The 12,034-nt window shown below is 49.0% G+C and overlaps 2 protein-coding genes across 2 annotated transcripts in view; one reads left to right on the forward strand and one right to left on the reverse strand.

The window, feature by feature from the left end:
* Positions 1–4,878, forward strand: part of FLVCR2 (FLVCR choline and putative heme transporter 2) — a 64,557-nt gene extending 59,679 nt beyond the window's left edge. Inside the window, exons 9-10 of the mRNA XM_007459753.1 lie at positions 496–551; positions 4,810–4,878. Coding sequence (XP_007459815.1) covers positions 496–551; positions 4,810–4,878 — 125 coding nt within the window. The remainder of the gene's footprint in view (positions 1–495; positions 552–4,809) is intronic.
* Positions 4,879–9,077: 4,199 nt separating this feature from the next.
* The window catches only part of ERG28 (ergosterol biosynthesis 28 homolog), a 5,482-nt gene continuing 2,525 nt past the window's right edge, over positions 9,078–12,034 (reverse strand). The window contains exons 3-4 of the mRNA XM_007459754.1: positions 9,425–9,543; positions 9,078–9,301 (exon numbers count right to left, since the gene is read on the reverse strand). Of these exons, the coding sequence (XP_007459816.1) occupies positions 9,222–9,301; positions 9,425–9,543 (199 nt within the window). The 3' untranslated portion in view covers positions 9,078–9,221. The remainder of the gene's footprint in view (positions 9,302–9,424; positions 9,544–12,034) is intronic.

Raw genomic sequence — 12,034 nt, forward strand, 5'->3', positions numbered from 1 at the left:
TACAGTTGGGCAGTCCTGTGCGGCGGGGCAGACGAGAGGGCTTGTTAGGAAGTCTTTGGGGAGGCATTAGCATATTTTGTTGGAGTGAGCTTGGGTTTTGGCCCCAAAAGACCCTTGTTTGAATCCTAGACTGTGACACCGACCTCCATAGCTGTTTGACCTTGGGCAAGTGGACCCACTTCTGGGAGCCCCACTTTCCTAATCTGTAGAATGGGGATTGTTGTGAGGATTGGAGCAATGTGTGCAAACTCCCTGCAAATATCAGGGATCTATAAATGAAGGGCAGTGTCATCACTGGCTTCTGCCTGTCAGGGACAGCAGTGGTCCCCAGGCTTATCAAGGCTGACTGAACCTCCAGATCCCTGGAATATCTGAAGGAGGTGGCATACATGTGGCCCTTAGGAGAGTGAGGGCTCCCTCTCGTGGATGAATGTGACCATTGCTCTGCTTGATAACTGCCTCTTTTGCCCTTCCTTCTGCAATCCTGGACCTCAGCATTCATTCGGGCAGATCTCCGGAGGCAGAATGCAAACAAAGAAACTCCTGAGAATGTGAGTATGTGGGGAGCTGCTGGGCTGAGATCCGGGTCCCGGCTTTGCTGAGGCTGCAGCAGCAGGGGTGGGGGGTGCTCCCAGAGTGACGGGTGGGTGTGAGAGCAACTCAGCATCACGCACGTGGAGACAAAGAGTTTCCTTGGGAGCTGCCTCAGCCCTGCTTTTCTGCTTCCCTGTCTGGGCTCTTCTGCTGCTTCCTTCCCTTCTCCTGGCCTCCCTGCTCTGGTGCCCGGAGCTTCTCACTGTGTCACAGTCTGCTGAGCAGCAGCCCCCCCCCCCACCCCGCCCCACACTGCCACCGGATCCTGAGGCACGTCCGCAGGCCCTGGGTCCTCTCCTTTCAGCCTGGGGTTGGTGACTGGAGAGGAAAGGTAACCACCTGGGGCCCCCCCATTCGGTCATGGTGGTGGTGGCCTCGAGACAGTGGCCCTCTGGGCATGTGACAGCCCCCCAGGCAGTGCCATGGGGATAGAGGGACCGGGGCCAATGGGTTGCCATCAGGGCTCTAAAAGGACAAGTCAGGAAGCAGGAGTTGATGGTCATGGAAGGAGAGAGGACCAGGCGTTTGATCTAGAACAGAAAAGTGTTTCCCATAGCTCTAATTGGCTGGGAAGTATTTTAACCAAAGTGTTAAGTGTCAGATCTGAGCCAGGATGAAAGGAATTTCAGCTCTAAGAGCGTAGTAGGGTTTTCTTCAAAAACAGAACAAAACACCCAAAACTTATTACAGAGGTAATACATATTCTGTAAAAACATACAGAAAGGTGTACAAAATTTAAAAGTCATCCTGTAATAGCATCAGCTAGAGATGAGATGCTGTTTTTCTACATTTTCTTATGCATGTCTGTGTCCACATATGATCTATACATATGTATGTATGTTTGTTTGTTTGTTTTGCGATACGCGGGCCTCTCACTGTTGTGGCCTCTCCTGTTGCGGAGCACAGGCTCCGGACACGCAGGCTCACGGGCCCAGCCGCTCCGCGGCACGTGGGATCTTCCCGGACTGGGGCACGAACCCGTGTCCCCTGCATCGGCAGGCGGACTCTCAACCACTGCACCACCAGGGAAGCCCTATGTATGTATTTTTTAAACAAAGGTTTAAAAAACCTTGTTTTTATGTCTATCTTGTTCTATGTGCCTTTTTACCTGTTGTGAGTGCTTTATCAGGTCATTAGTCTCTTACAACATACTTTTAATGACTGCACAGTGTTCTAATGACCGCACATGGATAAACATGATTTGTTTAACAGTTTTCCTGTCCGGGAACACTACGGTTGTTTCTTACTGTTGTTATAAATGATACTGTGATTAATGTCCTGGAGCTGAATCTCTGGACACGTTCTTAAGCACAGTATTTCCCCGAGAAATGGATCAGTGGTCATGCCCATTTTTAAGCTTTGATGTGTATTGCCAGACTGTCCTCTAGAAAGGTACTGTCAATGCTACCAATGCTCACTGCTCTCGCAGTGTATGAGGCCAACACTGAGTATTTATCATTTTTTTAAATCTTTGCCAATTTTCTAAGGCAAAAATATCATCTGAAAGACGTACATTTAGCGCTTTAAGAATACGTGTTGGCAGATGGATGCTAATCTTTAGTTCCTTACTGTTTTGTCCTCTGATCTCACACTCTGGGGTTGGCAGGTAGCAGCAGGGAGCAGGTGGAGGGAGGCGGCTGGGACTGGACATTCAGTGGGGACACAGGGAAAGCCTGAGACAGGAGTGTTATTCTAAGGAGCCTGTGAGAACTGTGGCATCACCACTGTGGAGATGGGTTTGCCCCTGTGCCGTGGATGAGGAAACATGTGATTTGGGACACTTTGGCGAATATATCCTGAGCCTGGGAAAAGGTGCCCGTGATAACAGGATAGGTTTCTCGTGAAAAGGTTTCAATTTGGAACATGACGGCTTGTGTCAAGTGATATGTGATTTTGCTACGTTTACTTTATAATCTGTATTTCCCTGGGCAGATAAAGGCAAACAGAAGAAAGTAAAGGTCACCTATAGTCCTAGCACCCAGAGATACCCTAGTAACATTTTGTCATTTCGCAGTGTATTTTCTATGAATATGCTTGTGCACATTAGGTTTTCTACCCTGATTGTTTCCTTACTAGAGCTTGGCAACCTTTCTACACCATTGCACCCCCAAAACCCCACATCTACGTATATACATTTCCATTTCCTCTTGTTTGCTATTTAGGTTGTTCCCATATTTCACTATTTTGCAGCCAGATCCTTGTCCACTAGGACCAGGTTTGTTAATCCAGGATGGAGGTGTTGGCTCGTCCGAATGGACTGTGGGAAATAGCACCGAGTAGAACCAGGAGGCCAGTCCAGTGCTGGTGCTCAGTTTTCGGTGTCCTGGATACTCACTGTGTGTCTCCGCACCTCCCTTGCATCTGGGGGAGCCTGGTGGGATGGGGGGGGGCTCCAGAGGGGGGGGCTAATGCCCATGGAAGCCAGGGCTGTCAGAGGGCATCCCTGCAACGGCTGTCATTTGACACCCCGAGGTGGTGGGTGTAAGTGGGACCTGCGAACTGTCACAGGGATTCACTCTCAGCTCCAGGTGAACGCAGGGCAGGCAGCGCATCTGGCCAGAGCCGCTCTTTCTTTTTTTTTGTTTTAACATCTTTATTGGAGTATAATTGCTTTACAATGGTGTGCTAGTTTCTGCTTTATAACAAAGTGAATCCGTTATACGTATACATATGTCCCCTTATCTCTTCCCTCTTGCGTCTCCCTCCCTCCCACCCTCCCTATCCCACCCCTCCAGGTGGTCACAAAGCACCTAGCGGATATCCCTGTGCTATGCGGCTGCTTCCCACTAGCTATCTATTTTACATTTGATAGTGTATATATGTCCATGCCTCTCTCTCACTTTGACACAGCTTATCCTTCCCCCTCCCCGTGTTCTCAAGTCCATTCTCTACTTCTGTGTCTTTATTCCTGTCCTGCCCCTAGGTTGTTTTTTTTTTTTTTAGGTTCCACATATATGTGTTAGCATATGGTATTTGTTTTTCTCTTTCAGAGCTGCTCTTTCTAATCAGTGAAGTGTGTCATTTTGGTAGAAAGAGCCGGAACTTCTTGCTGGGGGGTCATGACTGACCTTCATGGCAACAAGTCTGCATTTGGGTTTCCAGTCTTCTTCCAGTTAGAAGTTCTTGGCCACAGAGGCACTAAGCCCTGTTTGATTGTGATTTCAAGGTGATGGCTCTGGAAGAGGCGGGAGTGTGTGCATGAGTGTGTCAGAGAGAGGAGACAGCCTGAGTGGCTGAAGTCGGCTGCTGGCTGCCTGAGTGAGGGCTTCTCAGGGCTGAGGCCGAGCTGGTGCCAAAACGTTAGCAAGATGGAGAACAGGAAGCTGGATCTGCCGCTGTTATCTCTGCCACAGGTTGCCCTGAGAGTGTCTTTAGAGAGGGAGCGCCATTTGTCCAGCTGACGTGTCCTGGACGTGCTCCTCCAGCCTCGATGGTGGGGGCTGTGTGGGGCGGGGCCTGCGCACGAGGCCTTGTTGGGAACTGGATGAGCTCCTGATGGAAGAAGCAAAGTGTTCCTAAAATGGCAGACAAATGCCCAGGTTGGCCGCTGGCACCTAGGGGCCTCACAGAATAATCTCCATATATAAATCCCACCCAGCTAACAAGTGTGACCCAGAAGGTCTTCTAATCCTGTGCCATCCGCCCCCAAGAAAACTGAAGACAAACTGACCCAAAGTCTCTTTCTATGCGGAAATTATATATACATTATTTTCAGCTGACATATGCCATTAAGCATCCTGCCTTTGTAACAGTTCTCTGCTGCAGCTGTTCCACCCACATGGTAACAGTATTCCTCATCCTGGGGCTGCCCCCGACCGGGGGTGGTCAGCAGTCCTGAGGGAGGTGCAGACCTGTCCCTTCACACACCCGCCTGGGGGTCCGTCCAGGTGGGCTGAGGCTGTCAGAAGGGGGAGAAGGGTGAGGAGAACTCAGTGGCACTTGCAGTGAGGTGGCCCGTGGTGGCTGCAGTGTCACAGGAAGCTGCCTTCTTGTGCTTCCTTTGATTCTGTCATGATGGTGTGTGTGTCTGAGGAGCACACTTGTGGCCGGGCTGGAGCTTCTGTTGCTGTTCCCTTTGTTCGCTGTCAGGGGTGCTGAGTGCCTGGGACTCTGGCTTTCCCCGCGGATTACAGACTCCCTGGCAGGCAGATGCTCCGGTCGGGATGGAGTCCCTGCCTCTTCACCCCAAGGGCTGCCCACTTGTTTGCCTTGTAGAATCCCCCGGGGGAGGACGAGAGCAAAACCAGCAAAGCCCCCACTAGTGTATTGGAGGAGCACCTCTGAGAGAGAAAGGTGGTGAGACTCAGGGAACACGGACCACGCCCACCTCTTCAGCCCGCACAGCTCCCCCTCCCAGCACCGCGGGCTTCACCGGAGCAGCTTTTGGAGGGAACCAGGGGGCATAGCTGTGGCTTGGACGGCAGTGCCTCCGCCTGGTACCCACCGCAGAGCTGGTGTCGTCTGCCTGGGGGAGACTGCAGTTTTCACCACGTGCCGATCGGCTCCCCGCCCCTCCCCCGCCCCTCCCCCACGTAGGTCTGGGAGCTGGTGGGCGGGGGCAGAGGGAATCCTGGAGTCGGTCCTGGCCGGCTGCCTTGCCTTCCCTCCACCCCATCCCTCGGGAGAGAGCCTGCAAATCATCACGGAAAGAAGGTGGGCGGGGCAGAGGGAATCCTGGAGTCGGTCCTGGCCGGCTGCCTTGCCTTCCCTCCACCCCATCCCTCGGGAGAGAGCCTGCAAATCATCACGGAAAGAAAGCTTATTCCGGAGGTTAACTTTCCCTAGTGTCTTCAGACCCTTAGGAGCCCAATTCTAAGGAGCAGCAGCTGCTCTGGACGAGGGTCATTCTTGGGCCACCAGACTGACCGCTAACGTTCTGTGGGAGAGAAAACACCATCAGGACAAAACCCTCAGGACTCTGGGACCAGGTTCTCCCGGCTCGTGTTGGCGTCTGTCTCCAAACCCTCTTTCCCAAGAGCTGATCAAACCAAACATCAGTAAACTTGACAAAAACTTTGCTGTGGCTGAAGGAGAAGCCGATTTCAGAGAGTTGACCTTCTCGGGATGTGAGGGTGCTTACGAATTTGGGGACTCTGGCCCCTAAACGATTTTGGGAATGGAAAGGTTCTTTGCTACAAAAGATGTCCTGGCCTAGGGCCTTGTGTGTGTGTCACTGTCACCTCTGCTGCTGTCATCTGGACGCTGCCCACGTGTTCTCCAGAGGGAGGGCAAGCCCAGCCAACTAACTGCCTGTACCTTTTAGTGAAAACCAACCCGGATACCTTTCCCCCTGCGAACTCCAAAACGCTTCTGAGAGATGAAAGGGGCAGAAGGTGGCCACGGAACGGGACTCAGGTCTGCTGGGTTAGATAAGTGCATTCCATCTCTGATGGGGACAGTATTTGCATCCCCACCTCTCCCCTCACCCCCTTCTTTAATAGCAATAATTTTTTCTCAGATGTTCTGAATTTAAAGATTCCCCTTCAACCAGCCCTAGCTGACCTCTCCTGCTTTGCCTGCTGTCTGGCTCTACTCATGGGCTTGGGTAGTATTTCCAAAAATAAGACGCTTTGGTCATTTCTCCTGTGCGTTGAGCTCCGTGATCATGACCCCTATGCTGCCCCGGCCTCAGCATATTGGAGCAGCCTGTGTGGCAGCGGTGCTGGGGTGCTTGAGCCACTGCCCAAGGGGAGCCAGGTGTGTGTGTGTGTGTGTGTGTGTACAGATATTCTGTACATAATAAAAGAAGTTCACACTTCTGGTGGGAGGACTGAGATAGCGGTGGAGGGGAGGTGGAGAGTGATGGCGCCTTACTTTTTGATTAAGGAGAAAGTGTTTACTCTTCAGTCCCTTAAAATGTATCAACAAAATGTTTACTGAAACCATTGATTTATTTAAAAAACATAATTAGTATTTTCTACTTGTTAATGTCAGGTGTTTTAAGGCAATAAAAGATTCTCCATGTGGTCTTCCTTGTCATTTACTGGGGCAGAGATGGCTTTGGTGGCGGAAGCGGTCAGGAGGGGTGGGGGCTCGGGGTAGAGGAGGTGCTCCTGTGGCCTCCGTACCCTGGAAGGTGGTCTTCTGCTGACACAGATACTGCCATCCTAGTGGGTGACTTTTAAAAGATGAGGCTGCGGGGGTGACAGCTGGCCTTTGTGGGGGACTGCAACTCAACATCTGACATGTGACTGGGACTGCTTTCCCTACAGCATCCACACGAAGACAGTTCACCTGAGTGTGCCTGCTGCCCAGAGAACCCACTGTGGTTTCTGGCTCTGCCTCAAAGGGTGGCTGGAATGTTTGTTCTATAATCAGAGCAGTGACTCACCAGGTCGCGCTGGCCGGAATCCAGTTTTGTCATTTGCAGTTCTTCTGAATCGTCCCCCTTCCTGCCAGCCTTCCCTTTGCGATTGCATTTACCTTATGTGTGTTACGTGAGTGGGCTGCAACGATCAGTTTCCTGGACATTTCTTCTTTAGAGAGTTGCACTGTGTCTGTGGCATTCTGGCTCCGTATCCGCTAGCAGTTCTTAGGTGGAGAGACAACACTATGATTCCACTTTAAACCACCTGGGAAGGGAGCCAAGTCTGGGCTGTTAGAGAAATCTTACACCCATAGTGTCTGCCAATACTCTGTATCATGTCTTTAGATCCTTCGGGATGTTGTCTTTATTTATCTGGAATCATGTTTCTGTGGTGCATGCCTAGAGGATCCACATCCTCTTATGCTTTCATTCATTCCTTTCTTAGGTGGGCTCCCTGTGGACCTCCACTCATGGTAACGCTCTGTAAGATCATTCCTTTTCTTACTGCCTCCTACAATAGCTGGTAAGGGAAAGATGGTTCATACCACTGAGCTATTTTTCCAGGTGGGGACGTGAGGCCTGGAATCGTAACAACCACTTTTGGCACCATAATCATCATAAAGGAAGCCAGCCTGTCGATGAAGCCAATGTAGGAGGGTAGAGCCAAAAGAATCCCAGGGAAATAGAGCTCAGTCCTGATCAAGCCATTCCTGAAGCCTATAATCCTTTCAGTTTTGTGAGCCAATGTTACCGTTATTAGTTCAGCTGTAGGTTAGGGAAGATTTTCACCTGCAGAGCCTTAACTGACTGAGAATTCCCAACTGAAGGATCAACTTCAAGCCTCCTGTCAGGCGCTCACAAGCCCCCTGCCTCCCTTCCATCTCCTATCTTCCAATCGCTAACCTCACCATTCTGTAGTTACAGTGATTGTAGTCCTTCAACAAGACTAGCTGCTGCTCCCTCTGCCCTAAATGCCCGCCTCACATCTTAAGACATATGATCCCTGCGATTCAAGTCTCAACTCAGATCCCAACTCCTCAGGGAGGCTTTTCCCGATGATCTAAGTTGTGCACCTCCCTCCCCTTCCTGATCACAGTACCTTGTTTTCTAGAGTTCTTATCACTGTCTGGAGTTGTTCTTTCAGGTATGGGCTTGTTGACAGTCTGTCTCCTGGACTACAGGGACATTGCCTGGGTCGTTCATCTGTCTTTCCCAGGTGTCCGGCATGCAGTAAGTGTTCAATAAACACTTGGTTGTGTTTGGATGGCAGCAGTCTGCTCCAGTGCCTTGTCCTTGGGCCCCAGTGTTCTTCTTTCCATGGTCATACAGCTGTTTCTTCTATGCTGCCTGGTTCTGCTTTCTCAAGAATCTGTTTCTTCCTTGGGAAGAAAACAAGAGAGGGTCCTGGCTGTTCAGCTGTTCACCTTAAAGATTCAACTCAGAATCTTTAAGGTGGGGGTGGAGAGGAGGAAGATTTGACTTCACAAGAAATGAGCAAGAGACAAAAGGCAGCCAGGTTTGCCTGAGTCTTGAGTTGTCCTACTCATGGTATATTTGATCAGCAGAAAGCTGTGATTCTCCTCTGCTAGGCCTCAGACGAGGGGCAGGAGTGCTCTGGGCTTAGGGGAGGCCAAAGTACGAGGACTGATCAGAGCAGAAGGTTTTTCTATTTATTACAAATCTCATTACACAAATACAGCTGACCGGAAGGTCTAAAAACAGCCCAGACTCTTCCAACCCTGATCCACCTGTAGGCACAAGGGTAAGGAGCCATGCTCACTTGCAGGGGAGCCCTTCTTCTCAGAAGAGCTGCCTGTCCCTTGGATGGTTCAGAGTCCTGGGTCCAGCAGCAGAGAGGAGCCCAACTTGGGTTGACACCCCCTCGAAGCAGCCCTTGGTGGCAGCTGCTGTGGGTGCGGCAGCAGCTTTAAGTTTCACAGGTCACGTGTTCCCACCATACAAGTCAAATCGTCGGGTGAAAATAAAAGGAAAAAAGCAGAAGGCTGGAAAAGGGGTCCTGGAAGAGGCTGCAGGTGGGGGAAGGGCACACAGTGGGCTTCGGATGTGCTGGCGATTTCTTGATTTGGATGGAGGTACAGAGTATTCATTTTAAAATGATTCTTTAAGTGGTACATACATTTAAATGGCACCGACTTGCCGTAGGCATATTTAAATATCTTAAAACATTTTAAATTAAAGAAAAAGAAAGGAAAGGACTAGAAGTGGAAGATGGAGCAGAAAAGAAATTTAAGAGCAAAGAGGGTGAAGGAAGAGGCTGGCAAAGGTGGAAGATGAAGTCTCGGACGTGGTGATGCTGGCCTCAGTTTCTCTTCTTCTGTCTGGATCCTGGTTCTGCTTCTAGGTACCGGAGCCCCACTAGCATTCCCAGGATTGAGAAACCTTAACACAGAGACAAGATTAGTGGCTGACATAAGCACGGCATTTTCTTATACTGCTTGTATGAGGCTCGTCCCTAGGGCTGGGACAGCTCCTGCAGGAGTTCTAGGGTCACTGGATGCTTACTTGCCACCATGAGGGGTGCCAGGACGCCAATGGTGGGAGCTGCGGTCCCATATACAAACAACTCGGAGAGGAAGTGCCCCAGGGCGAGGAGGAAGGTCCAGAGCGTGATGTGGTAGAGCCTACAGCGGAGCAGAGAGAAATGGGACTGAAGGTACAGCTTGTTCAGTGCAGAGGAAAAGCAGTGATCAGACTTGAAACACACAAATCAAAACCCAGGAAATGACTATGGCTAAAGAAAAAGGAGACTTGGTCCTGGGAAAGACCTGGCTGCTTGATCACATCAATTTATTCACATCTAGGGCAAAATTGAAGATTTCAACTGCTAAACTGAGAGGGGAATGATCCAGGCAACCAGAGGGCCTCTGCAAGTCTTATTTAGCAAGGTGGTGAAGCCAGCAATAGCAAAGCAGAGTCTGCAGTATGGCAATCCTAGGCACTGTAGACAATTTTGGATCAATCATGCTTACGTATTCTACTTACTCAAATTGGCGTGACTCTAGTCCAAGCCCGCCTGGCAGATGTTTGGCCAGGGGCTGGTCAGTGCTCATATGATGGATGCCATAGAATGAAGGGCATGTATGGGGAAAGGGTAGCAAAGACCTTTCTGGGGCCTTTAGATGCTCTTGCAACGTGGGGTGGATATTTTGCATCTTAACCTAGCAAGATGGTCAGATGGAGGACACAGTGACAACCTCATGGGAAGAGAACTTGTCGCTCAGCTTTGACAAGGAGGTGGACAGGAGAGAGGTTACAGGATGATCGACCACTTAGATTGCTGGTACCTTTTTTTTAACTATGAAATTTTAAAAATTATGAAATACTTCAAATATACAAAAAAAACCTGAATATTTTGACATTTTTGCTTCAGATACTTTTTTTCTAAGAAATAAGATATTCGGATTTCAGTTAAAGCCTCCTGTGTATCCTTTTCCCACCCTGATCCCATTCTTCTGCCTCCTTTTCCCCAGAAGGAATATCTTAAGTTTGATTTTTATCATTCCTGTGCATGTTTTTATACACTTAGTAAATACGTATGTATGGGAGTTGTCTTTTTTTTTTTTTTAAGTGAAAGCAGGTTTATTTAGAGATATACACATTAAATAGGCAGAATTTCTGAGAACAGACTGTCTCAGAAAGTGAGAGCAGCTGGGAGTTGATTTTGAGTTTCCAGTTAGCGAGGGAATAGAATCAGGGTGCATATCAGAAGGCCTTGGACCAAAGTCCCAGGCTTTCAAAAAACGTTGGAAACAGAAGTCAGCATTTGCAGCTGTCCTGTGTTGAGTGAAGGGGACATGAAAGGGTAAAGAGGTAAAGGTAAGTCTCAGCTGTCTCTGCTCATCCCCAAAGCACAGCGAGCAAAAGACATACCCCTTATACTTGACAGCAATTCTTCATCATGGTAAAGGTCTTTAAAATGATTATCCAGCCCTTACTTTCCCCTTACTTACTTGTTTCTGAGAGGCAGAACAGATACACCAGTCTTATTTTATACATGAAGGGACCGAGATGCAGAGAAGGTCTATAATGAACTCGCTGCTACGAAGCTAGTTACCAATAGAACTGAAACCAGAGCCTATTTTCTTGTTTTCATTCTCGGGCCCCAGGCTGTTTCCATTAAACTGCACTGCTTCCAAAAATATGTGTCAATCTAGAACAAGTAAACCAGCTTCACGTTCAAAAATATGAAAAAATAAAGCTGGAGAGATCGCACTGCTAATAGCCCTGCTTCAAATCCTACTTGAGTCAGTCTTCCTCAATTTAAATTAGTTGGGTCTCTTATATGTAGATCTACAGAATCAGCAATGAAAATCACTGCTTCCCAGGGCTACTAAGAGACTTTAATCAAGGCCATGTGGATGGAAGCATCTGGCATAATAAGAGGGGCTCAATAAATATCATTATCTCCTCTCTTGCCCAGAGGCTGAGAGTCTCGGTAAGACAAAAATATTTTAGTATGAAGCTGGTGTTTTGGTGGCCTCACCTGGGGACCTGAGCAAACTTTCCACCTTGACTGTGGTGATGACTGCTGTTGGGAAGAAAGCTCGAGCCCCCTCCAGTGGCCGGCACGGGTTACAACATTATCTAGACCAGAGGCTGTGATTGCTTGCAACTGTTCCACATTAGTCCATGTGAGTCCCCTGAAGAGGCAGAATACAGAGGAGTCCCGGGTTCTCTGTCACCCTCACCTCCTGACTCTGCATACGCATACAACCATTTAACTTGTGGGCTCATTTTTTTCATGGATCGTGATTTCTGTTCAGTCCTGCTTCTCAAGGAGGAATGTAAGAATAAGGTATGTCATGGCCTCTCTAAAAAGAGCACATTACCTCTTTAGTAGAAGAAAGGCTGACTCTAGTAAAGAAGTGGAGGGGTATGATACAGGCTACTGGATCATGACATAACCAGTTTTCTATGTCAGTTTCCAAGAATTTTCAAACTTTAAAGACCTTTGGACCTATTATGTTTTTTAGGCCCGGAAGGAATGGAACCTATTAACCTTTTATTATCCACATCCAAGGCTAATGTATCAAAATTAACGGGTCTCCAAGAGAGGACCACAGTGTGTATGCTTAGCACCTGATTTCCAACAGAAGGCAGCTAACGCTCTTC

Source organism: Lipotes vexillifer, unplaced genomic scaffold (assembly GCF_000442215.2).
Source record: "Lipotes vexillifer unplaced genomic scaffold, Lipotes_vexillifer_v1.1 scaffold39, whole genome shotgun sequence".
Classification (NCBI taxonomy): Eukaryota; Metazoa; Chordata; class Mammalia; order Artiodactyla; family Lipotidae; genus Lipotes; species Lipotes vexillifer.